This window comes from Sturnus vulgaris, chromosome 3 (assembly GCF_052056855.1).
Source record: "Sturnus vulgaris isolate bStuVul1 chromosome 3, bStuVul1.hap1, whole genome shotgun sequence".
Lineage (NCBI taxonomy): Eukaryota > Metazoa > Chordata > Aves > Passeriformes > Sturnidae > Sturnus > Sturnus vulgaris.
In genome coordinates this window covers 109,440,310-109,456,908 of record NC_142245.1, presented here as the reverse complement: position 1 = coordinate 109,456,908, position 16,599 = coordinate 109,440,310, and the positions used below count along the sequence as shown (strand labels likewise).

General features: G+C 39.7%; 1 protein-coding gene across 2 annotated transcripts in view; it reads right to left on the bottom strand.

Annotated features, from left to right (window-relative positions):
• The window catches only part of RCAN2 (regulator of calcineurin 2), an 83,450-nt gene that overhangs the window by 62,385 nt on the left and 4,466 nt on the right, over positions 1–16,599 (bottom strand). Inside the window, exon 2 of one of the 2 annotated variants that reach the window (XM_014872939.2) lies at positions 13,149–13,375. In XM_014872939.2, the coding sequence (XP_014728425.2) occupies positions 13,149–13,373 (225 nt within the window). In that variant the 5' untranslated portion in view covers positions 13,374–13,375. Of the gene's footprint in view, positions 1–13,148; positions 13,386–16,599 lie in introns of those variants that run through there. The other variant, XM_014872937.2, reaches the window with a different exon arrangement.

Genomic DNA, 16,599 nt, shown 5'->3' with positions numbered 1-16,599 from the left:
TGCTGCTTGTATGGCCACAAAGGACAACAGAAGATTTTTTACCAGGTTTCCAAGCAAGCACAATATAGAAATTATTTCAGTCTGACTTCCTAGCTATATACAGGATACCATAGATGAAATAAACACATGGAATGAGGAAAGACTTCAAAAATGTTGAAGATAAAATGCTAGAAGCTGAGTTCAGGTGCTGAGCCACAATACACTGTGTAAATTAAGATCTAGGTCCACCATAAGCAAAGACACTGCAGAAAAAAATCTGATAGTAATAACAATTCCTCTGTGAAACTATTTTGCAGTGCTGAAATGAAACAAACACATTTAGGGTGAACACTTGTTCTAAATCCACAAATCTAGCAAGGATCAAAAAGTGCATTTTGTACTTAATATTCCAGTGGTGGTGTATTTAAAACTGCATTCCTTAACATGTCCTTTCCCTCTTCCAACAGCAAGTGCTGTGGGTGCAGGGAGGAGTCAGCAGATGGCACCCACGAACCAGAGCACACACACCCTGATGCCTTCAACTTACACACTGGCTGGGTTATTCACAAAAGCCTGGGATTTCTTTCTGTACCAGCCAGGATTTTCCCTTACACCGTGTAAGTGGTCTAAGAGTGTATAAATTAAGTTTACCTTCACTACCAAGGTGACCTGCTGCATGATCATCAGGGCAAGGAGACATCAGAAAGAAGTGGAACAGTGCTTTTCACTTTCACAATTTGAATCTCAAACTCCACAATATCAGTGTTTTTATCCCAGTTTTTACATCAGTTTCTGTGCAAGAATGCCAGTTGCAAATACTTTTCACCTTGCCGAACACACACCTAAGATACAACCTCAAAAAATAAAAAAGAAAAACAAAATCAACATACAGGTGACAACAGGTCAAAAACCAGAAGGCATTAGAAAGAACCTAAAATTCTCTTAAAAAATCAGTATCACAATACTGATACAACCCATGTTTTTTAGGTTTGAGGTTAACAGCAGTCATGCTACAACAATGTGGATAAAGGATAGCTCAAGGTCCCTCAATAACAACATAAGGCAGGGAGGGCATTAACTGCTAATGTAGAAGAAAAAGCAAGACATTTTTCAAGGAGATTGGACTATCCAAAAACTCTATACTGCATATTTTCATACATAAACCACCTAAAATTCTAAAAATGTCACTGTCTTCACAAGACTTTCATCTTATAAAGATTTTTCTGAAAATCAAGTGCCTGTTACTGTGCACATTCAAACTCCATCATTCCTTCTGCCCTTCAGTTATACCACTAGAAAGTAGCTGGTTTTTACACAAAAATAATTCTTATATCAAGTGAAGATCTGTGCAACACTTTTTTTTCTTCTTCCTCCTGTCAGTTAGAGAAAGAACAGCCTGGAAAAATACAAGGTTGTGCTGGGAATGGAAGACATGGAAAAATCTCATCTTCACTCAAGCTACTCATAAGGTGTACATCCATCTCCTCCTGTTTCAAGACTGACAAATATCAGATAAGGATTTTATTCTTAGACTTAAAGTAAAACACATGGAATATAGACACGTAGCTTGGACCAGCTATTTTAAGCAGTTGCTTTTGTTGTCACCACACAGCGTCAATCACATCATACATTTCAGATTAACAGAAAGACTCTGATGCAGCAGGGTTCTGAATAGATAATCAGAACTGTGCTTCAGGACGTGACAGTTCCACCAAAAAACTTCTCAAAATCTAAATACATGCACAGGACAAATTGCATGTGCTATATGTAGGTCACAAACCAACAGGGAGTCAGAAAACTTCCATTAAGAACTTTAAGAGTGATGGATTAAGACAATAAAACAATTTTTTGGGGGAAATACTTATTAAAAGGTATAAGCTTTTTTATTTAAATCATTTGAAACTGGAATATAAAACCAGGAAGACAGATTGTATTCCTAAGAAACACTTGTATACCATTTGTGCTGTGTGTTTCTCCCTCTTAACTGTGAGGCAAAGAGGAGCAATCACAAGAGGAGCTGCATCACAGAGCACACAGCAGGTGTGGAATAGACACCAGGTAAAGAAATACCTGAAAGGAAGATTTGTAGTTAAAGATGCAAAAGATAAAGGGATTTCCAGAAGGACACAGGAAGGAAGGACAACATATCAGCATTCTCTGATATATTTCCAAAGCTCCTGTTGACAGCAGAAGACTTTGAAGGAATTTGGAAATGTCTATGACCAAATCCCTCAAGTCAGACAGTTTGAAGCAGCCCTACACATTTATTCAGAGGAACAGGATCACCAGTATGTAAGAACTGAATGGGTCCAGAAGTTGCTCATTTAAGTATCTAATATTATATATCCCAAATTGGGTCTCTGCTTGTTAAGGAAACATTCCTGGGAGAATCCACACAGAAGCTTTGCAAAGACAAAAAAATGAAAGCAAGCAGGGCCAACTTGTTGATGTACATGAAAAGTGTTTGGTATCATGCAGGAGGCAGCCTCTGGGCTGTGAAGGGCTCTCAGTCTGTAAATGGCCCTGTTCCAGGAACTCAAAGAAAATCAAGTAAAAATAAGCCCAGTCCCCAAATTGGCAGAAGGCTGGTTCAGATGGCCCTGTGGTTCAATGCAACACAACCTCAGCCATGTGAAATACCCATTCCCTTCTCTTCAAGACTGCTGCTATTTCAGCCCGAGTGAACTGACTTTGCTTTCAGTCAGAGACACCACAATATCCAGCTGTTTACAAAGAAAAAATACCAAAAAACCCCACAAACAAAAGCTTTCAAGAAGAAATAGAAAAAAAAATCAGCATCCAAAAGAGTAATGAAGAATAAAAATGGAAGAGACATGTATTTGTTGACTTCATCATGTCTTTTATAAGTGAGGCCATGGTACACACCAGTCTGATATCGAGGCCTTAACACAAGGGACATCCCCCCTCCCCCCATTCAGGGCTGGAATTTCCTCAGCATCTTCTGAAGTTCCCAGCTTGTCCTTCCCTTGTAAGGCAGCCACATAGTGGAAACACAGGGATGAAACCATCAGACTTCTCCCCAATAGTGGTTCCAGTATATGAAATGGAAATTTTCTACATTCTGCATGCTACAGTCTTACAATGTCTTTCTGCTTTTTTAACTCACCACAAGGCCAGGTAAAGCCAACACACAGACTTGAGGCCACCCTGCTGCAGTGCAAGACCTGCTTTCATTACTCTCTTGCCAGAGGTACTGTATTTTTTTCCCCATTTTACTGTCAACTTCCAGCTCATTAGTCCCTGTCACATGGAAGGCTTCTCTTATCCCTCTGATACAAACACATTACATCTACCATATCTGCAATGCCTCTGCTTCTGGATTAAGTTTCAAAGCTCAGTACAAAAGTTAAATAACTTAAGTAGGGTAGAGTGTCCAGAAAATGCAATCGAATTAGGAGAAAATAACCTAAAAGTAATCACATTAAACCAAGACAATTTTTAAAAGTACATATACACACACTACACAGGAAACTGAGAATTCAAATAAAATCCTCACTGGTGGAATGGTATTAGCAGATCTTGTTGCACCAGGATAGGACCTGAGAACAAAACCATGGAGAAATCTTTGCACTTCTGCAGCAAATGCTAAAATTTGCATCAGCTGGAAAAGAATCAGGAATTCATCTGGCACAGAAGAAAACATCTTTTCAAATGCACAGAATTAATTGATAATTCATATCATCTTGATTCAATGATGGTATCTCACCTTCGTGCTCAAATCTGTTGCAGATTCTGTCTTAATTAATGTCAAAATCTTAAAGCTGCTATCTCTCCCTTCTCCACTGTATTCTCACACAACCTCCCCATATCCCGCATTTTCTAAGACAATATTCCTCTCCAAGTAGCATTTTTTACCCATCTCTATTAACCATTAGTCTACTAATTGCATTTAACTCTTGCACAGTGTTAACATACATTTTGTATGAAATATTTGAGAAATTCCCTTAAATAAAAACTTAAGGTTTTGAATGTGATTATAAGGTTGCTTCTGTAAATGTGGTGTCTTTATGCACTGCTAATGAAGGCTGACCTTCATTTAGCAGCCTTTTCCTTGGGCCAGAAAACTGATATCAGAACTTGTGGTTGGATTAGGACCTCTGATGCTATTAAAATAAAGAACAGCTGCTGCCCTAACCATATTAGAATGGCTTTACTGCACTTTTTGATTACTATCAGCTAGAAAAACAGGATTTTTGTTGACTTCAGAATGACAGTTTGCTGGAGGGAGAAGGGCAAAACTTTGTTTGATTATTAGCAGATATTTGCTGATAAGAACTACTTAGTGGAACAAACCAGAGACTTTTCTATAAATTACATAAAGGCAGCTTTTCCCTTTGGGAGCTGAAGCTCTTGCTTGTGTCAGCAGATACCAGAAGGGTTGACTTCTTCCTTTAATATGCAATGTGCCAGCATCAGTTTCAATGAGACCCAAGGAAGTTCCTGCACAGTTCATGATTGTGGCTTATTTCAAGTGTGACCTGCTATCTATCTTATCATCTTAGCTTTTATTGCTTTATAAAAAACATGCCATGCCTTAGATTTCCAGACAAGAAAAAAAAAGGGGAAAAAACCTAAACAGGAAAACACTGCTCAAGAATAGCAAGTATCACCAGTTGCAATAAATTTTATCATTCCAGAAAACAATATATTCTGCTATCATCCTGGAGAAGAAAGGCTCAATATTCTGTGTACATGCAGTCAAACTCCAGTATTTTCAAGAAGGATAATCAGAAGGAAAACTCTACCAACACCAGAACTGTCAGCAGAAGTCCCTGGCTGACCCCCTGTTCCAGCTAACCCTGGTGGAGCTCAGAGGAAAGTCACACCAGCCTCAGTGTTCCAGGCCACATCCAACTTCCTCAAAGATCAAAAGGCATTTGAGCCCGGGAATTTAGTTCAACTTATAACAGGAGACAGACAACTGCCAAGTGGAATCTTAACCTAAATTTGTACGGTGTTTAGGGATATCTAAATCAGACCTACCCACAGTTTATCCTACAGTGGCCACTGTGCTGGAGAAAGCAGTAATTAAGAGGATGATTTTTTACTGACTTACACACAAGACCTTGCAATTCCCTATGGCTCCCCGAGCCTTTATGTATGACAGAATGCCCTCATAAATCTTGGCATGGATTTCTAACACCTTTGTTAAAACATCTCATTATTCAAAAGTCTGTATTTTAGTAGAACTAGTAAGAAAATTATATTCCTGTTTAAAAAAAAAAAAAAAAAAAAAACAAATGGAAATACCCTGAATGGTCCTTTCCCAGGAAAGATTTCCCACCCACCCTGGTTTGAGATAACACGTTCCCTCTAGACTGCAGAGCAGAACAGAGCCACGGAAAGCCAACACTAGAAGAATTTTTCCATAGTTGCTCTTAAGGAAAAAAGTATGTTTCCAAATTTAAAAAGCAGACAAGTAACTGCTGTCTTGTGTGTTCTGGAAAGAACATTAATCAGGTTATTTTTGTAATTTACAAACAACTAGTATAGTTAAATGCTTTGAAGCACTACTTCAGATTTCAGCTGCAAGGAATACAAGCCTACCTTTAACCCAGTTGGTCTTTTGCCAGGCACGTTCTCCCATTGAAACAGGGGCATTTGTGCTACCAAGAACACTGTGCATGGATGGGAAAATAACCTCAAGTACTGTAACAATTATTAGACTGCATCCACATGACAGACAGTGGCCTTTCAGGCCCAAAAATACTTGCTACTAACTTTTTGGTTGGTTGAAGGGTTTTTTTGTTTAAAAGGCAAAAAACACCAGCACCACTACAAAAACAAAACCACATTTTCAGAGCAGGACTGAACATTGATGCAATTGAGGAATATTCAGAGCTGGGTAATTCCTGCATGCCAACAGCATAATCTCCAGAACAACCCAAGAGAAGATGGAAGGAATGCCTAAACTAGACTGACAACTCCTTACAGCTCCTTTGGAAATTCTGCAGATCACCTCAGAGGAAATTAACATCAAACCCTATATACATACATAAATGCAAGTTGTCTTGTTAAGAGCTACAAGAGCAGCCTTAAATCATCTCCTTATAAATATGCATTGACATTCTGAATATGCAAAACACACCAATCAAAATTAACTCATCTTCTGCCTCTGAACCAGAATGAATACTCAACAGAACTCAAAATGTCAATGAAGGTGAACTTCCCTGCTGCCTCTTCTCCAGTAAAACCTCAGTTCCTTATGGTTGCTGTGTCTTGAGACCTAGGGAGTTCCAGACACTGAGATACTTTGTGAATCTTACTGCCAGTCATGTTTAGAGAGTTCACATGCTACAGTACTTCCAACTTCATGAAGTTACTGCTTTTTTTATGAGAGCTCCTCAACAGAACTCATACCTGACCTGTGAGCAAAGCACAGGAACAACAGCTACAGGGAGGAGCTGTGACACCACATCCCATTCCATGTGCCAACACAGGGTTCAGCAGCTACACCATGGGGTACAAGAGAGGTTTATGAATGAGTATTATTTATTATAGAATCACAGAATAGTTTGGGTTGGAAGGGATCTAAAAAGATCATCTAGTTCCATTCCTGCCATGGCCAGGGATACCTTCCCCTAGACCAGATTGCTCCAAGCTCCAGGCAAGCTGGCCTTGAACACTTCCAGGCATGGGGCATTCACAGCTTCTCTGCAGATCCTGTGCCAGGGCCTCACCACCCTCACAGTAAAGAATTTCTTCTTAATAAAAAATGTCAACCTACCCTCCCTTTGGTTTAACACCATTTTAAGGCCAAATAGCAACAGCTTTTTCCAGTTGTAGAGAGAACTTGTACAATGAGGCTGAAAAAATCAGGCTTACCACTCCAGCAGTCAGATGGAATATCAGATGCAGAGCATGGAAGATCACAGGTGTTTTCAGACAAAACACTGTCTGCTCAGAGATGGTTCATAGGAAAAGTATTTGAAGTTAGTTACAGAAAAAAAATGCAATGGAAAAAGAACTTTAGATTGCATATTTCTTAAAGCAAGAACAGCCTCCTAAAGCTTTATTTTAGTGCTTCCATGATTATACAAAAAAAGCAGTGCTTGGCTGTCTGTAAACCAGCACCCAAGGGAAAAGTGCAAAATAGGATTCCCAGGGGGCAGCTGTGATTCATGAAGGACACTGCTCCTCCAGCCTCTCTTTGCAAGCTCTCTGTATTTTTATTAGATGCACAGAGTAAAGAAACACTTCCATTTCCACAGAATGCAGGGAGTAACATTGATCCCATTTATAAAGCAGAAAAAAGAAAAGTAGGTAGATTCCACAGCATGAGGCACAGTCTGCTTCAAGTGGCAGCTTCTGATAATGTTATCATATCAACCACCACCAACCTTAAAAGGTAGAAAAACTGAAAGTAAAACAAAGCAACACCAAGTGTACCAGGAAAGCAGAGTGAAGCCTGCATTCCTTTCCAGCCTTGGAGCCTGACTTCATCTTTGCTAGGGTGACCTTCCACTGGGTCCAGGCTTAAATACTAACATTAGACTAAAAAGAAGTGTGCCACCCTCTAAATATAATGATGACTCAACACCTAGAGGCTTTGGTGATGTCATATGAACAAAGAGATTCTGACTTCACAATCTAGATGCTTAAAACTCAAGTCAAAAGGAATGTATCTTTCTTCCCCTGCAGACACAAAGCCTGCCTAGAGACTCCCAGAGCATCATCTTGAATTAGCCTGTAGGAAAAGGGAACCGAAGAAACATTTCACACATGGCAGCAGACACACTGGCTCCTCTTTGTTTAAAAGGAACACTGAACAGACACATTTCAATTATCTGCTTCAGTCAAAGCATCAGCAGAAAGCTTCAGTTCCAGAATTAACATATAAAAATTAAAGACAACACAGCAGACCAGTGAGCAGTCCGGTGTCTTTCACTGAACCTTAAAAATAAAAACAGCAGCATGAAAATGGGCTTTGTTGAGAAATCTGAAGGCAAGTACAAAGGAAAAAAAGCCTTTACAAGTAAGGTTACAAAGAGCTCTTAGAGCATCACCCTTGGACAAATATTTCAGCAACCACCTGAGGGAGCCTTGTACTTTTCAGGATCCAAGTTCAATATACATCTTAAAAAAAAAAAAGTCAGAGGAAGTCTAACAGAGGCTTCTGCAGTAAGAGCAAGCAATCATTCAATATATGTAAATAAAGTTGTAATGTGAAAGAATCCCTCATGAAAATAGTAATTGTTTTCATAGTAAAGTCCTTCTATTAAAATAGGATTATCTTTTCCATTGGGTTGTTAGTTTGACTTTTCTCCTTCCTGCCCCACCCCACCTCCATTAAGCTCACAGTTCAGAAACTGCATTTTTAATCACCTTCATTCCCCAATCCTGCATTCCCACACTGCATCAGAAGCATTAGTATACACTTCAATAGACGTTCACAGAATCACGGATTGGAGGAGGTTGGATAGAACCTCTGGAGGTCATCTTTTCCAAGCCAGCCCTGGCTCAAGCAGGGCCAGCTCCACCCAGGACCATGTCCATGCAGCTTTTAGTATCTCCAAGGAAAGAGAGAGACTGCACTATCTCCCTAGGCACCCTGTGGTATCACTGCCACAGTAAAAAAGCATTTCCTGATGTTCAGAGGAAACCTCCTGTGTTTCAGTTGATGCCTGTGGCCTCTGCTCCTGGTACTTGGCATCACTGCAAAGAGCCTGGATCAGCCCTGTTTGCATCCTGTCCTCAGGGGTTCACACACACTGCTCAGATCCACCTGAGCCTTCTCCAGCTCAAGAGGCACGGCTCCCTTGGCCTTCCTTCAGAGCAGACAGGCTCCCATACCTTCATCTCTGTAACATCCATCCAGTATGTCTACATCTTCCTCATGCTGGAAATTCCACAACTGGAAACATTTGATCAGTATTTTTTCACACAGAAATAATAATAATAGTATCTCCTATTGGTTTAGACTACATTGCCAAGAAAAAGCACTTGGTGGACTTTGGCTATCACTGCCTAGGCAGCTCCACCATAACTGAAATTCTCAGAAACTGATGAATCATTCTTTATCTGAAATAAAACCGTCAAGTTTAATCGGTGCTCCTTCCAATTTAAACCACAAGAATGGTAAAAAAAGGAGCATGCAGCTTCTAAAACGCTTGAGGAAACACATCCTTCCCTCATGAAAACATCTTCTAATAATGACAGCTTTGTGTAAGCATCTCCTAAGGCACTACAGCATCTGAAGAAACCATCCTAAGAGACAAAGATGCTTCACTTTGACAGTGTGTTTACCAGTCCCAGCCTGAAGGAAGTTCGAGTCACAGAACAGAAAGGCTGGTTTTACAAAACAGTGATATGTGCTTAACAAAAGCACAACAAAAGAGTTACAAGCCAGACTTTAAGGGCCATGGGTAGCAATTAACTGCTGAAACACTCGAATACCCACCCTCAGGAGTTATCAGAGTCATGGCCTTTGGCTCACCAACACAATTGCTTTATCAAGAAAGCTAAAAGGACCAGCACCTCCCATTCAGTCACACTACCAGCCAAAAATAAATCTCAGTTTTGCCATATCTTGCTCACACATAAATAGTCCCATCAATGCAACAAAACCTGGGGTTAAGGTGTAATTTTATTTTTAGCTTCTTTACAGTAAGACTTCCACGACCCAACCAAGTCAGCACTTGAACTCCAAAACACCAAATTAATTTGCCCCTACTGTTAACAGCTTTATGGCAAAACAAATGATGAGAACACAGGACAGTGATGGGGGCACAACCGAATGTGATCCTAGCTTTGCAATAGATTATCCTGTTGGATAATCTTCTCCTCACCTTTGCTGGATTTTAGGAACTAAGAAGCTCTGTATTTCGAGAACACTGTAAAGAAGGTACAATTTCATTTTCCATAGGAAGGTGCAGGCTGTCCATGATGGGAGTGGAGACAAGCAAAGCCACCTCCCCTCAGCTGTAGCAAGCTCTATCCTTCTGAAGCTGCTAAAACATCCTGCACAAATCCTTAAATGCCCATATTATCGACTCAGTTATCTGGGGCATTCTCCTGACCCAACACACATTTCTTTCCAAGAACACAGCCTGGAAGGTAGGGAAAATATTTTTGGACCATATCCTCTGTTGCTGAAGCAAGATCAGCTGTAGGTTGCATTAATCAATATTCCCCTTTTCTTCAGTGTTTCAGGGCAGTCAGTTCCAAGCAGCTTCCTTGAAGCCTGATGGCAAACTAATCTTCAGATCCCAGAGTGCACAACTCTTCAGGCTCAGGACTGTGAGACCTCAGGGTGCCAGCCAGGAGAAAACCCAGGCCTGTGTCTTTCCCTGCAAAGGACACAGCCTTCAGGTGCCAGAATTTCTCACCTTCAGAAAATGAACACCTGAACTCAGGCTCCCTGCAGGTGCAATCATTGCTTTCGACAGGAGACAGAATCCCTTCTAAGAGGGATTGCAGACAAACAGCTCTGGTGAAAGGGTATTTCTGACATAGGACTCAGAACAAACCAAATCAGCTTATCCCCAGCCCAGGTGTATGTGCTGCCAGCAGCTGCTGCAAGTCCACATTCCAGCACAATCTGGAATTTACCGTGTATCTGATACAATGGAGTTAAATGCCTTCAAATTAAAAGCTGTCTTTAGTGAGTGCATTGCTTAGATATTAGTCTGTTTGAAGTCTGAATTTGACTTTCAGCCCCTTAGACACTTCAGATAATGTAACTTCAGAACTGACAGGGTAACTTCTTTACTTTAATGCTGTTCCATGCTAAGGCCACTCAGAACTTTCCACACCAAATCAAACCAGCCATTTACAATGAGGGGGTTCTCTGGCTTCCTTTAATAGTTAACTTGTAACTTCCAATCATACCTTCACTTTCCTCCTAAAAGTGCAGGACAAAAGTAAAAAATGCATTGCAAAAAGCTTTACTTTCTGTAGATTGAACACCTCAATTAAACAATTTTAGATATAATCATTACTGTAGTACATACTTTTTAGAAGTTTAATGTACCATTACATATACTTTGGATTAATATATAATTGAAGATATGACTGTTAGCACCATTTATGAATAGTGATCACGTGAGATTTTAAAATTTAGCTTAGAAACTTAACAATATTTTATTTTGAATTCATGTGTTCTGCATGTTGTTCCAACAACAGTTATTAATAGAAAGGATTGTGAGTATTAATCAACTGGGAACACAAGTACATGTTCTACAGGAATAATAAAAACCACAATCAACTCCCCAGGTTCTTGGATTTAATGAGAAATCTGAAGGTAATCCCATCTCGTTAAATAGAGACTTACAGGAGTAAGCACCTACCTGCAAACAGAGCTGTTCAACCCACAGCATGGACAGGGCATTTACAGACCTGCACGTGGCCCAACATCCACCTCCACAACCCAGCTGCTATTCTTAAGACACATCCTTAAGTCCTGCAAGTCTTTGGGGATTGCTATCCCACATACTTACATAATCACCCATTCCATTTTCTAACTAAGCCATCAGCTAAATACCAGAACACAGCTCTCAAAAGGGAAAGCTCAGGAGCAAGTGGGGATAGAATCTCTGCAGGGTGAGGAGAGAGATTCTCTACTTCCAGGTAGGCTTCTCTTTTCTTCCTTTAAAACTGGACTTTCAGACCCCTTCAACTTTAGTCAAGTTCACTACCAGATGGTGAGAAAATTCTGGAAAATGGCAGAATGTAAATGCAAGATACTTATTAGCAAAAGGTCTATTCAATAAAATAGGGTACTGTTTTTCAAAATTGCAATTTAGAGTGTAGAATTTGTAATATATAAATGCCCTTTTTAATGCTTATATCACAGCAGTAATCTGTATTACTCAAACATACACAAGACATTATTACAGAAGACAAAAACGCCTAAAAAACTAAACCCAAATAATTTCACTTGTGCAGTCTCACCAGACATCACTTTCAGGACCTTTAACAGGAAGCCTGTATCCTTAGAAGTCTTATTTTATTCCTCTTTTATCTGCTAATCCCCCTGCTAAAAAGTCTTTGTCCATTCTAGCCAGCTCTGGTCCTAGTGATTTTCTAGTTTTATCTGGATACCTCAGACAGTTTCAGGCAGAACCCACTGTACCACTGCCAGCTCGTTTCTGAATTGAAAATTCTGAACAAGACACTCAAGTAGCTTCAGATGTGCCTGTAACAATTAGCTCAGACTCATTTCATCAGACAATAAAGCCCCAAGCTATCAGTTTTATATTCCTGAAGTCTCAGTCAGAAAGAATACTAGACTAAGAAACAGGAATTGAATGCTTCCTGCTAGAGTCGATTTTTTGTTATTATCTCAAGACCATGTTGTTCTCAACATTGTTTTAGATTAATTGCAGAGTTCAAAATATTTTCATGAAGTTTCTCACGTCTTTTTATCTAGAAAATCTGAAGTGAATGACAGTGAGAACACAGTATTACAGATAACTTAAAGCACGCCAGACCTTATCTCTCTTCTTTACAAGTAGATGAAAGGAGGTTGGAGACAGGCAGGTGGTGGTCCCTTATCCAAATTAGCAATCAGTAGGACATAAGGAAAAGGTCTCAAGGCATGCCAGGGGAGGTTTAGCTTGGATATTAGGAAAAAATTATTCACCAAAAGGGTTGTCAAGCATTGGAACAGGCTTGAGGCTGCCCAGAGAAGGGGTTGAGTCACTAGCCCTGGAGGGGTTTAAAAGATGTGTGCATGGGGCACTTGAGGACACAGTTTAGCGGTGGGCTTGGCAGTGCTGGGCTAATGGTTGGACTCAGTCTAAGGATCTGCCAGTTTAAGGATTCTCTAATTGTGTGAGAAAATACAGAAAGGCAGCCTCCCATCTCAGTGATCTGTGATCAGCAAGCAGGAGCAGCCATCACATGTTTGACTTTGCCATTCCCACCGTCCCTGCACCCAAGGTTGCCATGAAGAAACAAACCTCCTTTTCAGTATTCTGCAAATCTCAACAAAATAAAAACATTTTTTGTTGACCTCAGCTGACAAAAAGGCTTTTAAGCTCTTGAAATAAGCGTCAAAGCAGAATGTTGTTGTCACCTTGGAAAGAAGTCATATTTGTGATCAAGTTTCTTTGCACGGGACAGATTAAACTGTTTCACTGACTGCAACAAACAGATATAAAGCACAGGTTTCTCTTACAGGGAAAACTTGGAAACAGACACTGTACCTTACTGTCCTCATCCTCAAACACAGACTGGTGAACATTACAGGCGAAGAGAGAATTTGGAAGATCGTTGAAATCAATTATTTCATTAAAATCTTCCTCTGCAAAACACCTCTTTAGGCCGTTGTCTCCGCTGATAGAGTAGAGCAGGAACTGTCCTCCATCCTCTGGGATGCAGCCATAGTGGCCAAGGCCCCGCATTCCAAAGAAGTAAGAATCTCCCCTCATCCCTGGCAGCATAGAGAAGATAACATCACACAGTTACACTACACATTAAAACATTCTACATCCACAACATAACCCAGAGATTCTTAAGTCTGGGGGCTCTGTTTGTAGAAAATAAGTTTCACGCTGTTTCAAGGCAACAGCTGGCCTCTAACACAGAGCACTAAGACCAGTCTCACCAAGGTTCAAACAGAGACTTGGCTTTAACTTCATTTATTAGCACAGAAAAGGCCTAAACATACCAGTACAAATTTTTGAACACAAGCAGAAGAGACATTCCTAAAGAGCCCCTTGCCCTATGAGAAAACACTGTCCTGTATTTAAGGGAATCATGCTTGTTACTGGGAAGGCTGCTGGTGCTTCCGAGTCTGCAGCCAGCTCAGGAAGCATAATGCCCAGGGTAATAAGAACTTTGAAAATAAATCTGAAATTTAAACCAGGCATCCAGGTAAAAAAAAAAAAAAAAAAGACCCTTATGGAAAGGAGGATGAATATGCCATCATCAAAAACCAGTACAACCAAGACACATTTCTGCTACAAAGAAAACAGCCAATTTTTCCTACAGTTTAAGTACAGAACTTATGCTGGTTTTCAAAGCCCATTAGCAATTCCTTTGCACCTTAATCACACTAGGAAATAAGTAAATTTAAGGGAAGAGTGGACTCAGGATGATTTTCAGCACTTTTAGGAAAGTCATGCTGATTTTGGAGCCTTTTTCCCAAATGCATCAGTATAAGAAGGTAATTTTAAGGCACACAAAATGATGGGCACATATAATGAGCCCACACACTAAATGGTATCACTACTGTTGGTATGAGAGAAAGCTTCATGCCAGCCAAGGGGAGTAAGTCAAGGTCCAATTAATGATCAGTGTGTTAATTAGTACAAAATCAGGTATTTAGCAGTCCTTAGTAGACATCAACCTATCACATCTACAGAGCCCCAGTAAGTTAACTAGAAGTTTACTAGATAATAATCTATTCCCTTTTATTTGTTTCTTTCAATAACAATATCAATCATTAGTTGCTTTTCCTCCTAACACAAGCATTTAGAGTTACATAAACTCAGTGTGCTCATCTGTTCTGCTCTGCCCTTGCTCTCTTGCATACTTGCTATTCTCTATAAATAGCTGTAAATATTAGCTCAAACACACTATATAGGACTGCTGTCCAAAATTAAACCATATGGGTTTATTACACTTAATCTCAGTAAAGCTAAATTATGGAGCTAATTTGCCATGGCTATGCCTTTCACATAACCTCTGCTCTGAAATGAGATTTGGCTGATGACAGAACACATCATTCCATAACATAAGGTTATGGAAATAGCAGTAATTGTTATTGCTGGAGTCTCAGGGCTAATGACAGAAGTTCTCAAGTACACAAGCTGAAGCCATGCTCAAAAGTATTGTGTTAACCTGAGGATGGGTTTTCAGGCTATCAAATACACACTTTCCTTTCAGCAGCTCAGCCCAATATCTCCAGCTAATTTCAGTTTAGAAATTAAATTCTAATTGGAAAGAAGAAGCCTGAACAAATGGCAGAAGAGATGGCTACAAGTTCAGCAGTACACATTAGTGTAGGAGAGCTCACAATCACAGCAACATTGCCTCTGGTATTTGAATCAACTCACTTAAGCTTTGTATTACTGTACATTTCATGGTACACACATCCAGGGAAATAATGTAAAGAAATCCTCACAGCAGCCAGAAACTTCCCATCAGAATGCAGTATTTTCTCAAGAAAAAAGCTTTAAAAATCATCTCCTCCAAGAACAATCATCTCTAAGCATGTTTGTCATCGTGTCATTAGGTTTATGGAAATGAACTTCAAGCCCAGTATGTTACAAAACACAATTTACATGGTGGGGCAGGTTTGTGCCAGGCTGTGGGAAGAATTTCATTCGTAACAGGCAAACAATTTGCAGCGAGGGAAGACATTGACCATCTGAGAATCACACTGGACACACTAAAGTTGTAGGAATTTGGATTATGAATGTTAAAACTAACACATTTCATACCTCCTTTCCCAAGGTATAACAAAGCTAATTGTGCAGAGAAGCAAAGAATCTCAATCTATTGACAGAACTCAGAAAAGTCTACAGGATTCCTCACTAAACAGTTGTTTATTCTTCTCTCCTGGGAGAGCCATATTATAATAAAGTACTACATAGGAAAGCTTTTAAATTAGGAATTCAGCAAAACCACTATGACAAACAACAGAACAGGGATTTTAAGTTAAAACCCCAAAGCTCAGGTTTTTAACCAATAACAAAATGAACATACCCTGCAGCAGCCAGGATGAGAAATTAATAAATATTCACATCATGTGGTAGCAGTCTTGCTCTGCTAGAGATCTTGGACAGGAAAAGCTTGATTCTTTTTTTTCCAGCCAATTATTGAGACATTTTTGCCCAGCATGACTTGGGTATTGGCCAAGTCTTTTGAAGAAAGTCACTGTCTCACAGGCCTTTTGAGCAGCTCTTTTCCCAGACTTACAGGTAGGTGTCTGTGCCTGCACAGGCATCTTCTACTCTTAAGATACACCCAGAGCTCTGATTTGTGCTCCCTCCACTAGCAAGTCAACTTATACCTGATTCTTAAATCCTCTGCCCAATTTAAGATGCAATAGTTAAAAACACCTGTAGGGAGTAACTGTTGTTTCAGATTTTCCTTTGCCATAGAAAGCACAGCATCACAGTTAAAACAGGAGCCTCACTAATAAAATACATACATGTTTCCCAGGAGAAATGAACTGCCTGTGAGCCTGGGCTCAACAGTAATCAGAGGGGACAAACATACTTGAATCAACATCATTTGTTAGCAGACTTCAATCAGAAGTTATCCTCAGGCACAAAATCAAAATCTTACATTTTTCCATATTATGAATAATGTTACACATACAAAAATTTATGTACATATATATATCTAAAATTCATAACTACATATCCTTTATTATGTCTGTCAAACCTTAAGGCTCAGGTATCTTCTTGTTCGCAGTGTTTTGTGGCTTCTTTGAAATTATTTAGCCACTTCAGGCAGTCCTCTTTCCAATTATTCAACTAATTTAGAACAAAAGAATTTATATTTCAAATCCCTTAAAACAATTAACACTAAGTCATGTATCATCCATGAACTGGATTTCCATATAAAATAAGCCAAATTACAAATAATCTCTCATGTTACAATAATACAATCACTGGATCACATTCCCATTTTTGTTAAACCTCC